Source organism: Crocodylus siamensis, chromosome 1 (genome assembly GCF_052110815.1).
Source record: "Crocodylus siamensis isolate JL-2025a chromosome 1, ASM5211081v1, whole genome shotgun sequence".
Taxonomy (NCBI): domain Eukaryota; kingdom Metazoa; phylum Chordata; order Crocodylia; family Crocodylidae; genus Crocodylus; species Crocodylus siamensis.
In genome coordinates, this window is record NC_143395.1 from 360,923,295 (window position 1) to 360,948,932 (window position 25,638).

The window sequence follows — 25,638 nt, forward strand, 5'->3', positions numbered from 1 at the left end:
AGAACAGACCAGCTGTTTCGACTCGAAACAAAATTTGAAACAGAATGCTGTTCCATAGAAACATCAGAACACTGATCAAAATGGAATGCTGCCATTTCGCACAGCCCTACTGTTTGGTGTAATGGAGGATTATCATCAGCTATACCAAGTTAACTCAGTTGGGAACCAGAGCAAATACTGATTAACATTTAAAAAAATGTTATGCTACTATAGATATACATACAGTAGAGACTGAAATAAGCCCATAAATGTGCTTCATTGAAAAGCCCACAAAATTAAACCATATCAATATTTTAAGAAATGCCCATACTAAAAGGTTGAACATTTAGTAATTAAATGTCTCCTCCCTTCTCTCATCTATTTCTTATGGATCTTCCTATGTCAAGCTTTTCCTATGTCACTGCGTTTTGGGGCAGCTGCCACCTTTGCATTTTATATCTGGATGGCATCTTAGTGGCATCTATATATTCTAGTGCAAATCACATAAATAATATTAATAAAATAAGAGATGCAGGCTGAATATTCTACAGGCATATTTCTACTGTTAAAATTTTAAACAACAGCTAAAATTTCACAATCAACTCAAGTGGAAGATTAGCAAAACAGTTCTATAAATAGTCCTATATTCCTAAAGCATAAATTTAAACTCATACCACAGGCATGCTATTCCCAACTTATCTCATGTCACTACTGACCTACAGGCATCTTCCCTGCATCTGAACTGTGACCCAGTTCTTCCTTCACAGCATGCACTTTCTTTGAGTAGTTCACAATACAACCATACACCTATATACGGAGTGGGTTTTTTTATGCTGTTGATATACTGTGTATTTCTAAACATTAAACCTTATTAACAAAAGGAATGTGTTTACCTCTCTGTGTTTATAAAGCACCAACTAAGACTAGGAAGCGATGTAAGATTGTAATATCAACAAAGCCATAACTTTGTAAATAGGTGTAAATGTTCATTTCTTTTTAAGATCTCAAAATTAGTACCTGCTAAGTAGTGCACAGTACATTTTCTTCCTGAAATACTGTCATTAAAAAATAAAATCAAATACAGGCAAAGCCTGTTGGTGTCAAACTCAGGAGAGCTGAGGAAGGTGAATTATAGGGCATATTCAACTTTTGATATGAACACAAGTTACACATGTGCCGATCTATAAAGCTAAATTACACGATTCCAGTGCAAAGTGTTCTAGATTTATTTTTACAAAAATAAAACAATGCATTTCTCAGCTGCCATAGCAATACATATTTAACAGAGACTTGAATATATCTTTTTAAAATAAGTTTATAGTTACCAAGTCAGCAGCATTTTTTTCTACACAATACTGCTTAAATATAGCTGCATACACCGGAGTATCATACTGACCCAAATATAAATGACTCCCCCACTATATTAGATTCTATTCATGAAGCAGTAAGAGGACAGGTGGTAGGGAAGGCATGCAGTTTGATCCCTGCTGTCTGTGCTCTCAACATTTAGTTCCCTTGTGCCTGTCTCCTGCAGCCTCAGACACCCATGCCCCTTTCTCCCATCTACACTCTTTCTCCTTCTGTGTACCCACCATAGCCTCAGGACCCTGCCCCCCTTCCCCTGCCCATCTTGTCCCTCTGCACTGCTTCTGCTCCCACAGCCTTGAGTCCCCTCATCCTTCCTCCTCTGTTCCTGCCCCTCCACCACCCCCTTAGCTTTTCTTCGGCACTGGCAGGTTTCATATCTGCTGCAGCCTAGGGCATGGAGCACAGCTCCATCCTAGCCCCATAGCAGTGATGCAGAGCTGGCACTAGTGGCTGCTACAGGGCCAGGACATGCTCTGTAATCCAGGCTGCAGTGGAGACAGAGTCTGCCAGCACCACAACAAAAGTAGTGGGGTGCAGTGGGGAAGTGGAGGAAGAAGTGGTGTGGGGGAGAGACAGGAAGAAGCAGCCTGAGACTTCAGGAGAGGACTGGGGGGTAAGAGGGAAGGTGAGGGGAAAGAGGCAGGGGAAGGGAAGGGGGGCAGCCCCGACCAAGGGTTAGGGCCAGAGCTGTAGTAGCTGCCTCCCCATGCAACCTCATACTCAATTGTAAAGCAAAGGGCTTTTTCCCCCCACATTACGTGGGGGAAAAATGGCCTTTTAATCAAGTAAATGTGGTAAAAATACTTTGCAAGTAGAAATAAAACAATGGCAAAGAAAACAGGTATAATACAGAATGACTAGCAGAGAGCAAATCTGAAAAAGAGTGGACTTACGGTGGGGTCATTTGTCTTCCGAAGCTTGTATGTTAATGATAACAACTGTTCTACTGCAACCTTGGGCACATTTGGAATCTGTTTGAAAGACAAAAAAATGTATGCATGAGTGTGCATAAGTTACATATGTATGTATATGCACAGTGTATATGTATTTGCTTTAAATCACCCAAAAGGAATATATTTTAACAAAAAATATTAGTTTATGTACTAAACTATCATGATTGGAAGTTTAATTTATATCTATTACATTAGGGGGTACTCAGATTAAAATATGAGTCATTTTTGCTATGCAAAAGAATTCTACATCATATAAGAAATGAAGCATTCATCATATATTGGAATATTTTCATTCATAATCATATCCAATAAGAAACAGAAACCAATAATTAAAACTGGGGAAAGCATTGCAAGTACTTGCCATTTCTTTAATAACTTGAAATTCTTCCTCCTTGGTTAAGGATTTCACATTATGAAAGAGAAACAGAGTTAAAAGCTCTGGGCCCAGCCATTGTTGTGTGCTACTTCCCAGGACAGGAGGCTCCGCCAAGGCAATTATTCTGAATGAGGAGTGGATGGGAAAGATAGACCTACAAGAGAATGTATTTCAAAATGCATTACCTGGACTATATAACAGGTAACAAATCGAGCTTGCAACTTCCATATGGAACATGATCAATCTGCAAGTCAGTTATTGAATTTAGAAATCACAGACAATTGAGGTTAGAAGGGATCTCTTAGAAGGGATCTCAGGAGGTCATGTAGTCCAACCCCCTGATCAAAGCAGCACCATCCTCAACTAGATCCATCTCAGCTGAGGCTTTGTCTAGCCAAATCTTAAAAATGTCCTTGGAGACTTTTAGCTCCAGTATATTTTCTATTGAGGACATTTGCAATGCAACAGAATAAAAAAAATCAAAACCAAAATGAATAGTATAATGTAACAAGTGATTTAAAAGCAACCCTCCTTCTCCCCCTACAAAAACCCTGCTTCCATAACTTGTCACATATACATGGTTACTTAACCTTGTCTTCACCTGGAGTATGACCCACACACCTCAAGCTGTGTAAGTACTTATGCTACTGTTTACTTTTACATATGCCCGAAAGAGACATGATTTATTACTGCATTTCCCCAAATTGGAGACAACTTTGACTTTAAGATGACCCCCCAACAATTAGAAAACATAGAAATTTTAACATAGAAAAATTGTAAACATGTTATAATTTTCCATATACAGAATTTAATTGTCAGAGGGTCATCTAAAATGCACCCCCCACTGCTACAACAGGAAAAGTCAAAGGGGCAGGAGGTAGCAAAGTCAAGTATCTCAACCCATGTCTCCTTCACCACCCCAGTACCTGCCACACCCCCATACTGCCTGCCCCCTTTTCCTGCCCCCTCCCATAGTGCCTGTGCAAACTGTACCTGCCCCACTGCCACTTGCCTTCTGCTGCCTGCCCCTCCCCCTGCTTCTGCTTACTCTCAGTTGTGACTCTAACTTTGGCACCCTTTCCCTGCTCCAGCCAAGTGACTGCAGTTGTGTCAAGGGCACCTCCAGCCCCTGACCCATAGCTGCTGCTACCACTGCCTGGCCAGGCAGGAGATGGAGTGGGGCTGGAGTCTGCAACTGAGGGTAAGCAATGGTGCAGGGGGAGGAGCAGAGGCAGCAGCTCCAACTCCAACCCTGAGCCTACGTAGAGGCCACAGCTGCAACAGTTGTCTTCCCCCCCACCTTGTACTTAACCCCAAGATGAAGGCCTTCCCCCCACTTTCTGCCCCACCATGTTGAATGGAGGTGGGGACGGAAACCTTTTCTTGGATTTGAGTAAATCCAGTAATTTGATGGATTACTACAAGGTTATCACCTGAAACAGCATGGCCAAGAAGCAAATGAGAAAGACAATTGAATCTACTGGAGCAGCAATAGCAACTTCTTTTACTCCACTACCAGGAAGGATGATTTTGTGGTGAAGGCAACCATGAGAATGTGGCTCTCTTATGGATTTTCTGTGCCACTCTGCGCCAATCAATTAGATTCTCTTGACCTGTATACATTTGTGGTGGTGATGGTATCCCAGCTGGGATGGATTTGCTTCACACCCAGAAATGCAACAGTGAAAATGTTCCAGGGTGGCCTTCAAGACATTAGTCCCTCACATACTTAAGAGTGATTGTTGGCGACAGCCCTGGGATGTCTCCACCAGTGCAGTTCTGGGTCTGGCTATGTTTGTGGAACCAAGGGAGTAAAGCATGCTCAGAGCCATCACTACAGGCTATAGTCTGGACAAAGCCAGAGTCTAATTGATTTGCACAACGCCACTCAAAGTCAGTCTGATATACTCTCCCCATGTCATTTAGTAGCAAAAAAAAAGTTGTAATTATGGTAACTTAAATTAACTAATTACATTTTTATTACATGTATTCTGGGGAGTAAATATCATGTTTGAAATTTATCATGTCTGCCTAACTTGGGGCAAATTCTCTCTCTGATTATTTTGTGAAAAAATGAAGGATACACATAGTGAACATTGAGACAAAATTCAAATCTTAAAATTTAGGCTACACGATGTACTGATTACTTGGTACCAACAGCAAGGATTCTGTTACAACACAGCATATCCACTGAACCCCCTGGAAAGTTGCCCTCTCAGATCAAAGCAACCACAGTGGGTGGCATCAGTCATTCTCAGCTGACAGTCATAAGCCTAGAAGCTACTCCCTGACTGATAAAAATAGATGTTTGAAAACATCATATGAAATAGGAATCAGTAGGTATGTCTTTTTGTCATTAAACTGATAAAAGGTCAGCAGTGCCCAATCCTATTACAGAATACACTATTTCCTAGCTAGGAGAACCAGCGTATTGTTGCAGATTCACTTTTTAAAAAATTAATAAATAAAAAGTTGGCATATATTGAATTAAATCTTAAGCCCTAGTCTGGTTCTTTTCTTCTTCTTTCATAAAGTGCCAGAAAGTATTCAGCTCTCCTCAAGGCAGGGTGCATTAGGCACCTACAACATCTCCCTGTCACAGCTTTAAACAGAAAGGTCCTGCTGGAGGCATTCTGGGTGACGGGGACAGTGATGTAAGAGAAGGGAAATATGCCTGAAAGGGCTTGAGCAATGCTCCGGTTTTGAGCAGCCCTGAGGATCCAGGCCACAGGAGGGCCCTGGCTCAAGAGCAGGGAGCCACAGACAGCATTTCTGTCCCTCCACCTCTCCTTCCCAACAGCTCCTTCAAGGTGGGAATACCTGAGGACCGAACCCTTTATTTTGAATTTATTACCTGCAACAGTATTCCAAAAATCCTTTCAAACTTTTGGACTGAATATTTTAATAATGTAAAAGCTAAAAACTGCCCCAAGGAAAAGATTTTAATTAGCAAGCTATTTGTCTAAGAAAAGCTCTGACACTGGGATCTGCTGCACTTTGGAAAGCCTTTTACAAATGCATATATCTTTCCACTCTCATTCAATCATCTAGTGAAAGCTTTATTTGTATATTCGCTTCACCAAGTGAAGTGACTGCCTTCCTCTGTGACTCTGAAAAAATCACATTTCCATTTCAGTTTTTCAGTCTGTAAAAGGATATAAAAACATTTCTCTACATCAAATGGGTGATGCTTGGATTAATTCTAGCAAAGCTGGAAATGAGAAAATAAGCACTACATTCATTATTAAAATAAAATTCACAATAGAGTTAAATCCTGACAAGCCCCGCAAAATCAGGACCAAAATAATTATATCCTTGTTTCTTTGTGAAGTTGTAGTTATTAACCACAATTCCCCACAATCCTTGTTTTCTCTGCAGCAGGAGATCCTGTAAATAACTCTAAAGCCTCACACATTAAATTCCAGATCCCTGTCTATATTTGCTATAATCAAATTTGCTGGTAGGATTGGCAATCATTTATAAATACAGAGTACCAAAGGGCTTGATCTTTTTTTCCCCTGTTCAATGTGTATGTTAGCCAATTAAGGGGCATCATAAGACCTATCAGCTATCAATATTCCAGACCTGAATTCTTCTCTCTCCACCAAAGATTATTAATATTCAAAGAACAAAAGACCTGAAGAAGGGGAAGAAGAGAATGAAATCCTACCAAGAGGACTGCAGAGACTGATCTCTTGTATACCATCTGAAAAAAAACAGGAGCTAGTGCTATTTAGATCAGTGGTTCTCAATAAGAGAATGCTAGTTCTCAGTTTTCACTCATTTTTTGACTAAAGAAAAATAATAGGGCAATTCTTCTATAACAAAGAACTCAGAAAGACTGCAACAGGGAAGAATATTTTTAACACTATGGATTTCCCTGAAATTTCTGGGTTTATCTGGGAAATTCTGTTTGCACACCTATCAGTACTAACATTGTCTTGGCATTCTGTGGCACCCTTGAAAAAACCACAATGCATCCAGTAGTACCAAAGCACTCTAGTTGAGAATCAGACCTAGACACAAAGATAAAGAATTGCCGTCCCATGCCACCACATGCTAGTTCCTCTTTTGTTTTTTCTCCTGTCCCACGAATGTTATTATTCCCTGTTTCCTACTGCAAATAAAATAACTTGAAATAAAATAAAATACAATAAAATAAAATAAAAACTTGCAATAATATCACCACAAACAACAGTTAAATTGTGCATTAGAAAGTTAGGTATTCACATTTGAAATAATTCCACTTATGTATAGGTAACTTGAACTCAATTAATATCATTTAAGAGGGTCACATTTAAAATAAATATATTTAAGGAGAAAAAATACTATGCTGTGTCTACTGAAGTATATTATTTGTTGTCCTTGAAAGGATGAAAATTACCATATATTTGTTTCCTTTTTACTCTTCTACAATTTACAGTGAGCTGAGCTGAATTTCTTGTTTTTTAATTAAAAGATTAGTTTATTAAATTTTCAAACACTCTACACTGAGCAACCAGAAAACAAAAAGTTTGTACAACAAATAAAACAAATGTACAACAAAGTTAAAGTAAGCAGCTACAACTTAGCTATATTAGAGTTTATTTTCTACAAAATTCACATTGTGCCATGTTTATATTTGTGGCATCTGTTATATGTGCTCTCTTTCAACTTAGTCACATGGGCAGTAATGACTACCCATGCATTATGATCGATTCCTTTCAGTTACTAAAGCAAATCTCATTATATAGAATATTTTTATGTTACAGCTGCCTTATTATACTAAGGACTTAATATGTGGAAAAGATTAGGAGGCAGAAAAGCAGTCATCCAAGTAGATTAAAATACTGCTTCAAAAGAGCAACAACTATTGCTTCCAACTGTGCTTAAGGTTATGGAATGCCACCTTTACAATGTCTACTACTGTGTACTACATGGATGATAATGTGGGAAAATTCTATGAAGACATACTAGATATACATTGTGGGTCATCTTTAAGTGATGAAAGCACCTCTTCTTCAACAATGGAACTAGTTCAAAGCAAGCCATATCGTTCTGTAAATAAGTAGGTGTCTAAGGCTTCAATTACCCTATACAGAAAACTGTCCCTTCCAAAATTCTGTAGTTTTCTTGTTGGATGAATACCATCTTACCTTGGCTCCTTGCTAACTGCACTGCCCAAATAGCCAAATAGATTGCCTACAGCTGACCAAGGAATATTCCTTCATGCCCACAAATGTAAAACATCTGCTTGAGCTTATCACTTCTGGCACAACCTTCACACCAACCATCACACCTATATGGCTTTTCTACCTCATTAATTATCACAAATAATTAATGAAGAAACAGAGTAAAATATATAGTAAAGATGTAACTGATAGCACATGCATTTGCTTCAGAAAGGCTCTTCGGGATTTTGCCAATTTTTACATAGATCCTCCAAAAACTAATTAAAGAAAAAATTGCTTCTAATTTGCAAAACTGGAATTCATTTTTAAATTATTTGATTGTATTTTGTAACTTGAACAGATAATGCCTTAACATCCTTTAATGTTGCCAGTTTGCATTAGCAAAAATGCTCAAGTTCCTTTTCAAGAGGTGCAACAATACTCATATAATGCTATTTTTTATCACCCCCCCGCAAAAAAAACAAGCTTCTCAGTTTTTGATAGTTTTATTACGTGATGAGGTAATTAGTATTCTGTTTTAAAACAATACTGATTTACTAGGTTAAATTTTTTTCTCTAGAAAATGAGCTCCTTCTAGAATTCTTCTAACAATATCAATTGTCCTCAGAATTAAAATGTGGAAAACCTAAGAAATATGACACATTTAGTTTTAAAAAAAATCCTTGAAAAAGTTTTGGCTCACTGGTTGTAATATGTTCACCTATGTCTTATATCAGTCAAATCTTATTTATGAATGAAATATTAAAATTGAATTCCTATCTTAAAGTAATCACTGAATCCCCAAAAAGTAATCTAAAATTCTCAATGCAGAAGAATTGCACTAAAATAAAGTGACTATTTAGAAAATAATATTATTTTCTAAATAGTCACTTTATTTTTGAGGTTTAAGTTGTTAACGAAATATAGTAGAACATTGAATTTTCTCTTTTTTCACTATAGAAGCCTAATATTATAAAAAAGGTAAACAGCAATCATATCTATTATATAGCTGAGATAGAATGCCTATGTATGTTCCAGCTACATTGTTTCTTGTTACAGATAACACATAATACCCTGAACATAATGAAAATTGGCTACAATTTTTTATTACTGTAAAATGAATAAGTAGCTCAATGCCCTCCCAGTTCATTCAAAGTTTAGTGTCCTCTAAGAATTTCGATCGTTTTAGCACTTCATAAATAATTCATGAGAAACATTATTACATATTGGATTACTCTTGTTTTCAATTACATAAAGCAGAATCTAAATGAAATCAGTCACTACTGGATAGCTTTGTATCATATGACAAAGGACTATAAATATTTTCCCCAAAACTTTTTATGGCAAGCAACTGGTAGTTGACTAACAAGAATAATAACAGTGACGTGTCCCAACCCAATCTTCAGATTTCCTGCTCCATATTAGTTGTGAATTACACGCTTCCTTTCTAGCTAATCTGCTAGAAAACAGTAACAATTTACAATATTTAGCTTTCTTGGTTTACCTCATAATATTTCTAAACAACTTATTGTACTTATAAATATATAAAAGTTTAGACATAGAATCACAGAATCATAGAAGTAGGGTCGGAAAGGACCTTGTAGATCTTCAAGTCCGACCCCCTGCCTGGATGAGAGAAAAACTGGACTCAAATGAGTCCAGCCAGGTAGGCATCAAGCCTCTTCTTAAAGACCCCCAGGGTAGGAGCAAGCACTACTTCCCTAGGAAGTTGATTCCAGCTCCTAGCCGCCCTGACTGTGAAGTAGTTCTTGCGGATGTCTAACCTAAACCTACTCTCTAATAACTTGTGTCCATTATTCCTTGTTATGCCAGGGGGCGGTAAGGGAAACAGTGTCTCTCCCAAACCCTTCTGGTCCCCCCTAGTGAGTTTATAGATGGTCACCAGGTCCCCCCTCAGCCTTCTCTTGTGAAGGCTGAACAGGTTTAGGTCCCGCAGTCTTTCACTGTAGGGTCTGCCCTGTTGTCCCTGGATCATGCGGGTGGCCCTCCTCTGGACCCTTTCAATGTTGTCCACATCCCTCCTGAAGTGGGGCGCACAGAACTGGACACAGTACTCCAGCTGTGGCCTGACCAGTGTCGCATAGAGGGGGAGGATCACCTCCTTGGCTCTACTTGACGTGCACCTGTGGATGCACGACAAGGTCCGGTTAGCCCTGCCAACCGTGGCCTCGCGTTGTCGGCCCATGTTCATCTTGGAGTCAATAATGACTCCAAGATCCCTTTCTGCCTCTGTGCTCTCAGGAAGGGAGTTTCCCATTCTATAAGTGTGCTGCTGGTTTCTACTGCCCAAGTGCAACACCCCGCACTTGTCAGTGTTGAAACGCATCCTGTTTATGTCAGCCCACTCCTGTAACCTATCCAGGTCTTGCTGCAATCTTTCCCTCCCTACTAGCGTGCTCACCTCACCCCAAATTTTGGTATCATCAGCGAATTTAAACAGGTTGCTTTTCACCCCATCGTCCAAATCGCTGATGAAGAAATTGAACAGCGCAGGCCCAAGGACCGAGCCCTGGGGGACTCCGCTGCCCACTTCCCCCAGGTTGAATATGACCTGTCCACCACCACCCTCTGAGTACAACCCTTGAGCCAAGCTGCAATCCATCTGACTGTGTAGGCATCAATGCCACAGTCACCTAGTTTTTTAATGAGGATGGGGTGGGAGACGGTGTCAAAGGCCTTGCTGAAGTCTAGAAAAACTACCTCCATGGCAACACCTGCATCCACTGCCTTTGTGACCTGATCATAAAAGGCAATCAGGTTGGTCTGACATGATCTGCCCCTAATGAAACTGTACTGGTTGCCCTTGAGCATCATCCCTGAAGCCGGCCCATCACAGATGTGCTCCTTGAGGATCTTCTCAAAGAGTTTCCCTAGGATTGAGGTAAGACTGACAGGCCTATAGTTGCCCGGGTCCTCTCTCTTCCCTTTTTTGAAGATGGGGACCACGTTAGCTATCTTCCAATCATCTGGCACCTGGCCTGAGCTCCATGAGCGCTCATAAAGCCGTGCCAAGGGCCCTGCAATAACCCTGCAATAATAGACATATTTTTTTCTGTCATTTCTGACTATTTCTACGATGGGATATTTTATTGCTTCTGCTTTTAACTGACAAGCTAAGAGGATATAATCATTGCCTAGTGTAAGGGGGGTCAAAATATGGGCTGCAAGCCGCAAGACCCACCAAGTACTTTCATCTTGCCTGCAGTGCCCACCAACAAATTGTGTGCCGCCCAGCCCTTCCACCCACGAGAGTGGAAGTGAAGTGTCCATGTGTACACAAACCCCAAACATACCCTATTGCATCTCACTCCCACCCTTGTGGGCAGAGCTGCCAGCAGACAGCTTCCAGGCAGGGCTGCTGCTGAGGCTGCTGCAGGCCCTGGGGACCTGTTCCACTTCCTCAGTCTCCTGCTGGCTCCAGGCAGCAGGTAGGGAAGCAGCAGGGGCAGGGCTGCAGATGGGCAGGTGCGTGGCACTGGGGCTGGCAGCAGCACGAAGCCCGCACCCAGGCTGGCAGTGGAAGCACGGAGCTCAGGTGGGTAGCATGTGGGTGTAAGGAAGGGTGCGGGGTGTGGGGACCTCTCCACACACACTCTCCCCTTGGCATACAGTCCGAGCACACGGTGGCGGCAGCAGCAGGCAGGGCATGGCTCTGGCCAGCATGGCACATCGTGGCAAGGGGTGCAGCCTCCCCTGGGCTGTCTGTACAACCAGCACTCCCCTCATGCGCCAGGCATGGGAAGGAAGCCCCAGGTGCTGGAGCCGACTGCCTTCCCCACCAGGACTGCGCAGCAGGGGAGGGAAGTCCCAGGCACCTTTCCCTGGGGGGGCAGGGAAGGCAGCCAGCTCCAGCACCTGGGGCTTCCCTCCTGTGCCTGGCGAGTGCAGGGAGAACTGGTGATACAGACGGCCCACTGGAGGCTGCACCCCTTGCCATAATGTGTGGTGCTGGCCGGAGCCATGCCCCGAGTGCTCCACCCTCCCTCACACCCCACAAACCCCACACACTGACACCCTGCCCACAACCCCCCCACACATATACACTCCCTAATGTACCCACTGCTCCCCACACACAGCCACACCTCCTGTCATAAGCCCCCCACACACCTTACCATACACACACGCACTAAGATGGCAACTTCCCACCACAAAGGAGTATTTCCGGGGGGGCAAGGAGAGAGATTTCCACTGGCAAAGGTCAGGGGTTAGGGGTGGGACTTTCGGTCCCAAAATGGGGACAAGGGCGTGGGGCAACTGTCAAGGGGCAGGGCTACCCATGTGGCCCTCAACAGCTCACCAAAATTAGTTAAGCAGCCCTCCACCCAAAATAATTGTCCACCCTGGTCTAATGCTACAAAATACTTTATGAGGACACTGGAATGTAAAACATATTCTATTATGAATTACATGGCATTATACTGTAATTTTAAATGTATATATTTAAAAATGTAGAACACTGGAAAAATCAGACATTAAAAAAGAATTCTGAACTCTTCACTAACTGAAAAATGCACAGAGTTCGTGAAATATTATGTTTGGTGTCTGACAAATTACCTTTCCTGAAGTTTCTCATCTGAGAAGTGCAAATCTTCTTTTAACTGTTGATACCTGTCTTCTCGTAGTAACCTGGTGCCATCATACAGAGTTAATTCTCTGTCATGGATTAGCCTGTTTGGGAACAGAAAATAAAACAAGTCTAGTATTTAATTGCCTTTTCTAAGTTTTCTCAATGCATGTTATTTTAAAAAGGTGCCTCAGCCAAGAAGTCTTAACTGTACTGCCCAAGTTATTAACAAAAATAAAGATTAATAAGTTTCAGCAAATGACCTTGTAACAAGAAGAAAGGCCAGTCAAACTGTCTGCCTAAGGAAAGAGTTTAAAATATGGTTCAGTAACTACAGTACATAATACCATGTTGACAGAATAACTATTTTTCACAGATGGACAAACCTTACTAGAGACCATACATGAAAAAACTTTCCCTATCACTATTATAGCTACATAAATGGCACAAAATTAGAAATATTCTTCCTACTAACAGCACCATAGCATTGTTTTGTTACCAGAAGCCAGACACTTTATAGCTGCTTTCATAGAATGCAGATTCTATAAAACAGAAGAACAAAACAGAAGTAAAGGCATGAAAAATGGGCTTGTGTTATTTCTTCTCCTGCCTTTTTTCCAGTTTATGAAGGACCCATGAAAGGCTACTGCAGCTTTAAAGGTGGGATTCTCCTTATGTTTATAAAAGGGACTATACATGAGTAGCCAGTCCATGGCATGCATACCACAAATGGCATGGGTTGCCTCTGTGTGGCACGTGGCAGATCAGGGCAGGAGCAGGAACACAACAGCAGGTAGAACAGGGAGCAGAAAAAAGAGCAACAGATTGGACACCAGAAGCGGATTGGTGTGGCACTCAAGCACAATGAAGGGCTTTTCCTGTGGCAAGCCTGCCAAAAAGGTTGGCCCCAATGAACTATATGACACAGTTACCTACAACAGCAAGGGACCACACCTGATACCCCAAAAGATCCTACCCAATCCCATGCTGCTAAGATTTCATATGAGAACCTGAGATCTTGTCTACCTTGATGATTCTTTGGATAAAAGAAAACTAGTATGACAATACAAGTAATAAGGAAGTGAAAGCTAGTAGGGAGAGAGGAAATTATATTTTATTTAGACAATTGTTTTTGTTAGCACCCATTTAACTAAGTAACCTGAAAAAAAAGTTCTTTTTGTTAAGGAACCAACTTACTATACCCTTCTGAGTCATCCAATAAAAAATGGCAACACAAAATTTGACATTCCTGTTTTTTTTCCAGAAAAAGAACAGAGCAATTCCAATACAATTTAGAAATTAAAAAAAATGAAAAGAAAAAATACATTCAGATTTTCATACTACAAGTCATAAAAAAGCTAAAAGAAGACAAGCCAATTGCTTTGCTTAAGCAGGTTACTTCAATAAAGCTTAAAAAAAAGTTAAAAGAAATTCAGGGAACATTTTTTATTTTTTAATCAAACTACTGTAAAACTGGCCAGAAGTTATTCTGAACTATTATCTACATAATTACATATTATTGTAAAAATGCAGTTTGAAAATAAGGCAACCTAGCTATACATAATGCACAGAACAGACCAGAAGAGAAAATTAGGGTCTCAGAAAGCTCTGAAGCTAACTGAACTTTGTCTTGGGAATAAAACACATAAGCATAACAATGAAGGTCTTCAAAGAACTGAGGAAATGTACATTCAAAGTGATATTTTTACTTATTCAACATAAGAACTGTTATTCCTACAATAGCTACTACCAACACTGTGTTATGGGCTAGATTCTGATACCTTCATTTATCCTGAGTAGCTACTTACTCCACAAGTACTTCTAAGATAAAGGTACTATTCAATATAAGCATACATTTCAGAATCTGGCCCTATATTCTTTTATTTATTTACTAAAAGCACAGTTGACATTATTATACAAGATTTTTAGGCATTTTTAGTAAAATGATTAAAGAAATTTTAAGTAATGTCTAGAAAGCATTCTGTAGAGTGAGTATAATTTTCTTTTTAACAAGATGCACGCAACAAAGGTAATTAACATAATAAATGTCACATCTGTCATTTAGAAGCTACATGCAGTTTTTACGACTTCTGTACTAATTTCCATTATCAAAGCACAGTACAAACACTAACTCATTAATTTTTAGGCTACATTAACTTTCACTAGGTTAAAACCTAGCACATCTTTCAATTCACATAGAAAAGCTGCATGAACTAAGAGTTGATTTACACAACAGACTTCTGACTTCCTTCTACTCTCAAATACTTAAGGACCTAAACATTGCATGTTCTGTAAACACACATTACAATATTTGCAACACTATTCTTTAATTTGCACAGTTGTGCATCTAGTAGCAAGACAAAAGTTTCGCAGGCTACGCATTCAAGTGCATGGTCTCAGGGATGAAAAAGGCTATGTGCATAATGGGGGTACACACTTATGCAAACTTAATGTATAATCAACACTTGTTAAGCACTGCTGTAATCTTAGATGCCCTGAAATGACTAGCTCCCAACATCTTCAAAGCTTCTAATAATTAGCTCTTTACCAGCTGCTTCCTCTTTAGCATTCTGGCATGGTTAAAGGGAATACAATTAGTTACAAATACTTTAGCTAGCAGTTAACTGGAATACTATTAGCTTATAAACCAGAGAGTGGGACAGAAAAATGCTATGCTCTTAAGCAGCTTACGTGTTCAATGAATATGAAGATAACAGGAGTTCGTTACATTTGAAGCAGTAGGCAATAAATTGGAACTGGCGATACATTATAATCTTGAGCAAATTATGCACTTATCAGAATTCATATATGTGCAGTACACAGTATGTACTCAGTAAACAAGTCCCAAACACCCACCTTACTACCACGTTTATACTGACCTTTGTAAAACAGCTAAGCTGCCAGAGTTGACACGATGAATACCATCAAGAACAACAAGCTTCCCTTCCAGGGCAGCAGTTACAAGTGGAGATGGTCTCCAAGCAGTGTCTCCATTAGGCAGAGTATACCTTTGCTGCAGCAAATCTCGAGCTGTCATATCCTATGAGCAGCAATCAAAAGAATACATTCAAGCTATATTTTAGTCATGCATCAGTTCTCAATTTCAAAAAGTGTATTTCTCAAGAAGCATGGACCCAAAGGGGTCTGGACATGAAATCTCTGATTCTCTCCTTGAGAACTGTTAGATTTACATACATACTTTAAAATAACCTTATGCACACATTTTAAACTTACTAACACAGACTTTTCAAAACCAGAACAGAAGATAACTTTTTAAAAGAACTTCTAAATGTTTTTTTCCCCCTTCTAGGTAAAAAGACTTCATTTAAGAAGCAGAAAGTTCCTGTACAGCAGGGGGCAGCAGTTTTCACACAGCATAAATCGAACTCACTCAATTGACAAGCAAGACTAAAACAACATTTTACATACATCATTAAAACAGATCCAGATTTCAGTGACATAAAACACTGGTAAAGTATTGCAATTCTAATGACAGAATCCACTTTGGTGGCAGACCCCCCACACTTAGGCATTAAAACACCTAAAACTCTGGTTACCGGCATTACTTTTGTTCTATTTTTATGACATACATATAAAATGTATAAACATTCCTGGGACAACGGAATGACAAGGACCAAAACCCCCAACCTTCCCCATTCTTGGAGTGCTTGCTAGCCACTAGACCACAGAATTACCCTCCCCTTGCTTGTTCTGTTTCTGGCCCCATGGCTGATACACTCTTGGCTGTCTCGTGGCCCAGGAGTGAAAGGTGCTTCCACCGCAGTCTTCTCTATAACATGGTGGTTAGAGAGCTTTCCTCAAATGTGGAACTGTGACTTTGAATCACCTTAGGCTGAGGAGGTGTTAAAACCTCAGGTCTTCCACTTCCTGGGTGACTACTCTAATCACAGGCTGTTAGGCAAGAGGTGGGAACCAACACCAGTACTACAGAACTGAATGCAAGTCATACAAGGTAAGTATAGTAGAGGCACACCAAACAGATCAGATCTCTCTGGACTTGGCACTTTCCCAGAAACAACATAGGTACAGTGGAGTTTAGGCAACACACTGTCTAGGTGATCAAGCTGGATCACCTCTAAGTTTACGCAAAACCCAAATGGAAGAATCTACTCAAGTCTTCAGGCAAATACTGAAGTGCTGTTTAACCAGAGGCAAATACTGAGTTTGATTTCTGGCGCAGGGCCAATCTGGATAGCCCTTTGGAATTTAAATATAACCCTAAACCTAAAAATGGGGTGGGGGGAAACACGGAGGGAGTCTAACAGTCCACAGAAAAGATAAAACATCCCCCAAATAAAATACAGTTTTGTTTCAATACAACTCACTCCATCCCTACACAGGATATAATTTTACAGACAAAAAACAACAGTAGTCCAGGATGTGTATCTGCCACTACACATATGCTTTGGTTGTTCCCTTGCAGGGGGCTCTAACTGAAGCCTAGAAGGAAACCATAGTGAGCACCATGTGGCCTAAAAGATTAATTCTGTTCTGCTTTTCAAATGCAGAGGAGAATCTACCCAGTGCAGAGCTCAGCAACTCGGGCTGTTTACATCTGGCCAAAAATCAGGTGGGAAAAAATATCTGTTATTGCGGTTAAAGTTTTGCACATATTCTTCTTAGAACTATAAACTCTTTGAACTTTTAAGAATAAAAATAGAACAAATTATGTCATGTAGCCTGAATCATTTCCTCTTTCTGCATTTCCTTAAATGCCTTAAAATAACAGGACAAAGTCTGGTTCCTTCAATACTTCCACAACTGTGTAGCTTAAAAGTCTCACCTTCAGATCCATAGAAAAAGCACATCTTTTTACTGTTGCCATCAGAATGTTTTACTGTTGTAATTGTATTTTTTTTCATTTTATTACTAAATTGTTCAGGCTAAATACAGAACTTTTATAACATTTTTATTTAGACTAAAGAAAAACAAATGCTTCTCTACCTATGAGTTGCCATTTATTTCAGAAATTCCTTATGTATATTCTGGTAATAAATGTACATATTAGAATGCACTATTTTCACATGGAATTAAATTAAAATTCATTTTATACTATGCACTTCTTTTGGAATGAAATTAACAATGAATGGTATGATTTAACTCTGCTGAAACTAATGCTGGAAACTCAAAAGAACAGAAAGCATTACAAAAATAAAATTAAAATTTGCATCATACTTCAAATGACTCAAGTTGGACTTAATCAAATAATGGGAAATGAACAATTCTTTCATTAACACTTTTTTCAATTATTCAGTATCTGTAGAGGGTTACAATTGTTTTTTGTAGGGGGCAGCAAAGGTTACAATTGTTTTTTGTAGGGGCCGGCAAGTTGTGTTCCCTGCTAAGTGGGCAGGGAGTGCACAGCGGGCACGGGGCTCCTTGGGTAAGGGCAGCGGGGCAAAGAGCCCCAAGCCGACAGTGGGCAGACAACATCTGCTCTTGACCCGCTTAAGCTCTGCTCCATTTAAAAGTGTTCCCATACTTAAAAACTGTGGTGGTGGTTCATTCGACAAGCTTTAATTTAAGCACCCCTGCTGCCATTTTTAAGCAGTGGGATGCTGATACATGTAATGCAGAAGGCTGTTGGATTGTGCCAACATGATTATGTACCACCACTTGATTTTCACTTGAACTCATTCAAAAGAAGAGATCTTAAAATGATCCTGGGGTATTCTCTGATTGTCTACAGACTGAACATCTGAGACGGAGGGGAGTTTTACCCACTGGTTTTTGAGGACATATTAAGATTATGAGAAAATTACAAGAGGTATGCTGTAAAAACCAGGAAGGCAGAATTTTCATATTCCTTGTTCTAAAAGCCTATTTCACAGACTGAAATGTATGGGGATACATATTGACAGAAATCAAAGCTGTACGATGAGAAATTTCCTGTTGCCATTTCCTATCCCGCAAATCTGGGTATTAGATAATGACAAAACATTTATGTTTTGGAACACTGAGTTGAATATCTCACTGAGTTGGAAAAGAAGGTAACTGAGAAAGCATGTGCTAGACAAAACAGGACAAACATACATTTTAACTACTTTAAAAGAGGAGTGAAAGAGCACCTATTTTAGACCATATAGGAGCTATTACAAACTATTTATTCATTCTGAAAAACCCAGTAGTGATGCAGATAGGATAAATTGCTCTAACTTTGATCCTGCACTAAGCAAGGTGAAAGATGGAGCAGTTGTGTTACTTTTGCATCCCTACAGAATCATATGGTGTCCTTTGATATTTAAGCAATTGTTATGTATTGATTGCTATATCCTCTAAGAAGATACCAATTAAGGATTAGCAATTCTTCCACATAAATTGCTATCATGTTCTCCATGCTGAAGTTCCACAAGCTTTGCCCTCATGAATGAGCATGCCAGGTTTCTGTTTCAGAGAAGGGCTTCCAAGAGCTACTTTTATATGTATTTGTATAATAAATCCTCTAAATTACATAATACTCTCAAATACTAACCTACTTGAGAATACACAGACTTTTTGGACGCAATAATATATTTCTCTATTACAACAAAGCAAACATTCTTTTCTGAATTACTGTTTATAATATAAGACCTGCTGGCAATATTTTAGCACTTTAAAGAGAGTTGTTATTTGTAGAATAGAATTAAGAGAGCTCTGTCTTTTCATATATCTCTTACTTAAAAGGAAAATTTAAATCAGGTGCCACTGAAACTTTTCTTTTCCTCTCCAAACCCTACCTGGCAGCTCTGACCCTGCTCTTCAGGAAACTCAAGAAGGATCACAACGTGATCTGGGACAAATAAGCATGAAGCTCATTTGGGCCCTGGGAAAGGGAGAAAAAACTGCTCCCACACTGAAAGGGGACAAAGAATAGGCCTCCAGGTTCACTATTGTTTAGCATCTTGCAGTCAGCTGCAAACTTGGGCATTCTGCACTGTAGGAAAAAGGAAGAGAAAGAAAATCAACAGGGATAAAGGAAGGAGGAAAGCTAAATAGGGGAAAAAGAACTGGGACAAGGTACTGTATGGTCTTCAGCAAGAAGATATATCAGCAGGGATCCTGGTTTTCTCTGAGAAAAAGCCCCCAATTTTCAGATATAAAAAATAACCCCAAATCCACATTTTTCATGATTAAAATGAAACACCACTCTATATAATATTAGGTAAGTAGCCCTACATGTATGTAGATAGCTATATATAGATATTACCCCATATATATCTATATACAGCTATCTACATACATACATATATAGGATATCTATCTCTCTATATATGGGGTGATATCTATATATAACTATCTACATACATACATACATATATAGATAGATAAATATATATGGGAAAGGGAGAATATATATATCTATATATATATACATATGGGGTGATATGTATATATATGGGGTGATATCTATATATAGCTATCTACACACATGTAGGGCTACTTACCTAATACAGCATAACAGGTGCTATGTTATATCCTAGGAAATATATATACTAGATGACCTTGTGAGGTCCTTTCCAGCCCTATGATCCTATGATGTGGTTTGATGATGCCTTTAGAGTATAGTTTTGTTCTTGTTGTTACAATACTGCTTAGCTAGAGCTGTTCTTTCATAAGGGTAACATAGACATACAAGCAAGAATATTTATACACACACACAAAGACATCATCAAACAAAACATCATAGGATCATAAGAAAATAAGGCTGGAAAGGACCTCACAAAGTCATCTAGTCCAGTCATCTGCTCAAGACAGAATCAGTCCTCACTAAAGCCACCCCAGCCAAGTGTCTGTCTGATCTGCTTTTGCAAGTTTCCCAAGATGGAGACTGTACAATTTCTCTAGGTAGCCTGTTTAAAAAATACTTGACCACCCTCATAGTCAGAAAGTTCCTCCTAATTTCCTGCCTAAATTTCCCCTGTTGCAGCTTGAGGTTGGTTGCTCTTAATCCTGTCCCCTACAGAGAAAAGCCCACTCCCCATCCTCTCTATAACCAGCCTTCAGGTGTTTGACGACTGTTAACAAATCCCACTCAGTCTTCTCATCTCCAAATTAAATAACCCTACTTCTTTCACAGTCTTTCCTCATAGATCTTGTCTCCCAGGACCTCGCTCATTGTTGTTGCTCTGTGCTGGACTCTTTCCAAACTGCTGTTCATGTCCTTAAAGTGCAGGGTCCAACACTGGACACAATACCCCAGGCAAGACCTACTAATCTTACAGCTCTTTGCATCTTTCCCTAAATCTAATTTATGCAATCTGTGATTTATGCAATATTTCAGACAATATTATAGATACGCCAGTTCACTTACCTGATACAGCATGATAGGTTCTATGTTGTATCCTAGGATATCGGCAAATTCCTTAGCAATAACTGTTTTGCCACTGCCCTAGAAAGTTTTAAATAAATCAATAAGAAATAAATTATAAAAGGACTTAGAAATAAATTGGAAGAAAAGAAAAGAAAAAATATATAAATCCTTACTTTTCCTCCAATTAAACACATATCCTTAACCATATGCGACTGCATCATTTCTGCCAGGAGCTGCTTATGACTGGATGTCTTTATAAAAGTATCTGATCCAGAATACAGGTTGAATGGTCTAGTTCCAGATGGAACCTACAAGCAATGAAAAAGGTAAAATTTGTACAAAAGGTTGCTGTAGACTCAGGGAGCAAATGTGATTATGTTTTGGCATTTTTCTGGTAGCTTCCATCTTCTGTTCTAAAAATCTAAACCTTGCACTAACCCCATCCCCAGGAGACTATAGTTTGTGGTTGTGAACAGTTCTCAGATGAAATCAGAATTAAATGAAAACCCACATAATGATGTCTGCTTTGCCTCTTCACAACTTGAAACAATAGCTCTGAGAGGTTATTCTAATTCATCTTAATGTAGGGTTAACTCTCTATGCCAAATATGAAACTTTAAATGTTGCCACTGTTATTACTTATTGTAGATAAGAGGAGTGAAAGAGAGAAGGAACAATTGTATTGTGCATATCTGAAAGACCACTTTAAACAGGTGTTTAGGACAGAGTTTTGAACTTGCATTTTCTTCAGTTTAACCCAAAAGCCCTACATTTTGTGGTTCTCTCTCTTCTAATACTAGTCACTGCTCCTTCTTCAAATTTTCTCCTCTCCCCAAAGAAGCTATTATTTCTTTAACCAGATCTGAATTTACCCTAGTGCCAAATTAAGCCAAAAATACAACGTTCTCCAATCAAATCCTCCTAGTTTCCACCCTCCTTTGACAGAAACCTCAATTTGCATATACTCTCACATGTATTTAAATTGGAGCTCATCCCTCCTTTCTACACATTCTGAGGTCCTGCCTCCCAAACACAAATATGATCTCTTCCTGCTTCCTACTATTTTATCTGTATCACAGACTCCCCAGTCTCACCCAAATCTGGCATCCATTGTTTCCTCCATAAGGTGTTATTACACCACCTTACAAACTGTAAACTTCACTGAAGGAACCTCAATACTAATCAACTAACTGCTCCATCTTCTATTTCAAAATCCAGGATGCACCTACACTTGCAAATAACACATACCAATAAACTCCGGTGCAGTTCAGGCTGGAGTCAGCTGCTCCCAGGTGCAGGGTTTGTGTGTGCGCCCAGCAGCAGTTAGAGCCGGGGCATAGAAGCCCCAGGCTGGCAGGGGAACCAAAGGAGTTAGCCCCAGGCTCCAGGTGGCAGCACTGGGGCTGGCTGGGGCACAAAGATGATACAGTGCAGGGCTAACTGACAAGCGGCCCCCATAATCTAGCACCCTTGTGCCCTTATCAGCCCCAGTCACCTTCTACACATGCATTTCAGTGCACTTAATAATTTCTCCATAGGACAGTACTTGTCCCAGACGGTACTATCCTACAGCACAGCTAATTAATTTACTGCACCGTGATATGGACACACATGTAGATAGGGATGCTACACTGTGGAGCTAATTAGTCAGGTCCTCAGTAAAATCCACATGTAGATGCACCCCTGTGTGGAATAACACTGCCAGTACTGCTAGCTATTACATTTTATATGATGTGGTCGATAAAGAGGGAAAAAACCCTACTATTTTATTTCAAGATATAATGAAAGAACAACAAAACATAAAACAAAACAAAAATTATACACCTGCCTTGGTTGTTTGCATAGAAAGCCTTATTTTTCTGGATACTTTTCAGTTCTTAAATGACTTTCTACAATTTATTACTTGTTACTCTATAAGAAAAAGATATTCAAAGGGGCCCTACAGAAAGCTCAACACCCACAGTGAGTGTTGAAATATGGGTGAGACTTAATAAAATAAAATTAGTAATAACAATATGAAATAACTGGCTGAATAATCACCTGGAATGTCACTTCTTTTTCACCAATCTGGACAGTTACATCAGCCTGTAAGGTCTTGCTTCCTTGTACACTTTCCATTTTTGTAATACTACTGGGACACAAATGGCTTCCTGAATCCTTTAGTTCAAAACGCTGTAACATGAAGGAAAAAAATAATTAATATTTAATACAGCTTAAGAACATAAGAAATGCCATCTGGATCAGACCAATGGTCCATCTAGTCCAGTCTCCTGTCTCTGAGAGTGGAAAGAGGGATGCTATAGAAGGAGAGCAGTGAACAGGACAGATTCAGAGCAAATCTATCCCCTGTTCATTACTCTCCCTGGTATCTACTACTATGTGTTTAGATATGCCAGAGGAAACCATCTCCAGCCATTCTGTTCAATAGCTATTAATAGATCTATCATCCAACCGTGTATTTTTAAAATAGTTTCTTCTGAAAACAAGGCAGAAATGGATTCAATATTAATTCTTCCGACATTCAAAACCATCTTACTCTAAGAATGTTAATACCAGAAAAGTCCAAGTGTACATTTTAAACCAGTGGTATGAGAATATGTTTATTAAGTATTCTTTATTCAATGAACAGTTGGCTGTTTATCTTGAAAAAACAAATTAAGTCAATTAATGAGCTGCAACAACAGAAATCTGTGTATTAAAAAATGCCAGGGTTCTATTTTTCTGAATTGAGGTTCCTATGTGTGACATATTTTAGCTCCCTTTAAAAAAAACAGAATTAGATCTTCTTGTTACATAGTGGCTGTATGTTGCCCACTGTTCTTTTGTTGATTCTGTAGTCATAGTTTCATAGTTTGTAGGGTCGGAAGGGACCTGAGCAGATCATCTAGTCCGACCCCCTGCCATGGCAGGAAAGAATACTGGGGTCAAATGACCCCAGCAAGGTGTTCATCTAACCTCCTCTTAAACACCCCCAGGGTAGAAGCCTGCACCACTTCTCTTGGAAGCTGGTTCCAGACCCTAGCCACCCTGACTGTGAAGTAGCGCCTCCTGATATCTAACCTAAACCTACCCTCTGCCAGCTTGTGACCGTTATTCCTGGTCACTCCTGGCGGTGCTCGGGGGAACAGTGAATCCCCCAATGCCTGCTGATCCCCCCTGACTAGTTTATAACAGGCCACAAGATCCCGTCTCAGCCTTCTCTTTTGGAAGCTGAACAGGTTCAGGTCCCATAGCCTCTCCTCATAGGGCCTGCCCTGCTGTCCCCTGATCATACAAGTGGCCCTCCTCTGGACCCTCTCCATGCTGTCGACATCCCTCTTGAAGTGTGGCGCCCAGAACTGGACGCAATACTCCAGCCGCGGCCTGACCAGTGCCGCATAGAGGGGGAGGATCACCTCCTTGGACCTGCTCGAGATGCATCTGTGGATGCACGACAAGGTGCGGTTGGCCTTCCTTACTGCCTCTCCACACTGCCGGCCCATGTTCATCTTGGAGACAATGATGACCCCAAGATCCCTTTCCGCCTCCGTGCTGATAAGAGGGGAGTTCCCCAACCTGTAGGTATGGTGCCGGTTGTTCCTCCTGAGGTGCATCACCTTGCACTTGTCAGTGTTGAAACCCATCCTATTCTCGTCCGCCCACCCCTGTAACCTGTCGAGGTCTGATTGTAACCTGTTGCATCCTTCCAGTGTGCCCACATCCCCCCACATCTTAGTGTCATCAGCAAATTTGAACAGGGTGCTTTTTACCCCCTCGTCCAAATCACTGATGAAGATGTTGAACAGTGCGGGCCCGAGGACTGAGCCCTGGGGAACCCCACTGCCCACGTCCTTCCAGGCTGAGAAGGACCCATCCACTACCACCCTCTGGGTGCGGCCCTCCAGCCAGTTGGTGACCCATTTGACTGTGTGGGTGTCTACACCACAGCCCCCCAGTTTCTGAATGAGAACTGGGTGAGAGACAGTGTCAAAAGCCTTCCCAGTCAGGGCAGACTGAAATAATAGCACCAGAAGGTGAGAACTTCTAGTACATATCCTATTAGGTCATTTATCTTTGTATTCTGTTATAACCACTTACATTCAGAAGCAACCAAATAAAAATAAAAAAAAATACTTGTCAGGATAAGACAATTATTTAATTCTACAGTCCTGTGTGTTGTGGAAGTTGAGGGCATCCTCCTTACATGAAACCTTGTTATATATACAGCCTCTGACATGCCAAAGAAAAAGCTGTGTATTTTCAATTTCCTACCCTTCTTTTTAATATTTTAAGGTTCATGCTATATATAGAAAGTTTGAAAAATATTTTCCGTGGAAGGTGTTTTTCAAGTCCTTATTCGTTGGGGAGAGGGCCACACACATTAGCAATTCAGATTAATCTTTGCTTTGAAATCTACAGTGACTGGAAAGCAAGGGAGCCAAGAAAGTAAAAGCTGAGTAGTTTAGCGTGCAAGGGATTTTTAGACTCTTTACAACTCTGTTTTTCTTAACACCTATTTAACTTCAGTGCCTAATGAATACCAATGAAAGATGACATCTACAATAAATATTCAAAACGTACACAAGGTCCCATACATTATGGTCTGATTGCTCACATAACACATCTGAGATTCTTCTGTGTTCTTCTCTCCATCAACCCTCATCTCCCAAAAATTCCTCCAATGAAATTAGGGAACACCATATTTGATACTTCCCACTGGCTATATATTATCTTTTCTTCTTTTTTTTTACTGCATACATTGATTGTGTTTTTCCTACAATCATGAATAATGCAAGAGATGCAGACTCTCTCTCTCTCAGTAGTACATTTCCCAGTAGGAATGAAGATAATTTTTCCACTATTACAGTTCAACTGACCAGGACATATCATTACACTCGTATTTCCTAAATCCTGAGTTGCGCTTTCAAAATGCATTT

General features: G+C 40.0%; 1 protein-coding gene across 1 annotated transcript in view; it reads right to left on the reverse strand.

The window, feature by feature from the left end:
* Nucleotides 1-25,638, reverse strand: part of VWA8 (von Willebrand factor A domain containing 8) — a 321,202-nt gene that overhangs the window by 201,285 nt on the left and 94,279 nt on the right. Inside the window, exons 10-16 of the mRNA XM_090050444.1 lie at nt 22,763-22,894; nt 20,896-21,030; nt 20,723-20,800; nt 15,291-15,451; nt 12,402-12,515; nt 2,662-2,830; nt 2,241-2,318 (exon numbers count right to left, since the gene is read on the reverse strand). Of these exons, the coding sequence (XP_089906570.1) occupies nt 2,241-2,318; nt 2,662-2,830; nt 12,402-12,515; nt 15,291-15,451; nt 20,723-20,800; nt 20,896-21,030; nt 22,763-22,894 (867 nt within the window). The remainder of the gene's footprint in view (nt 1-2,240; nt 2,319-2,661; nt 2,831-12,401; nt 12,516-15,290; nt 15,452-20,722; nt 20,801-20,895; nt 21,031-22,762; nt 22,895-25,638) is intronic.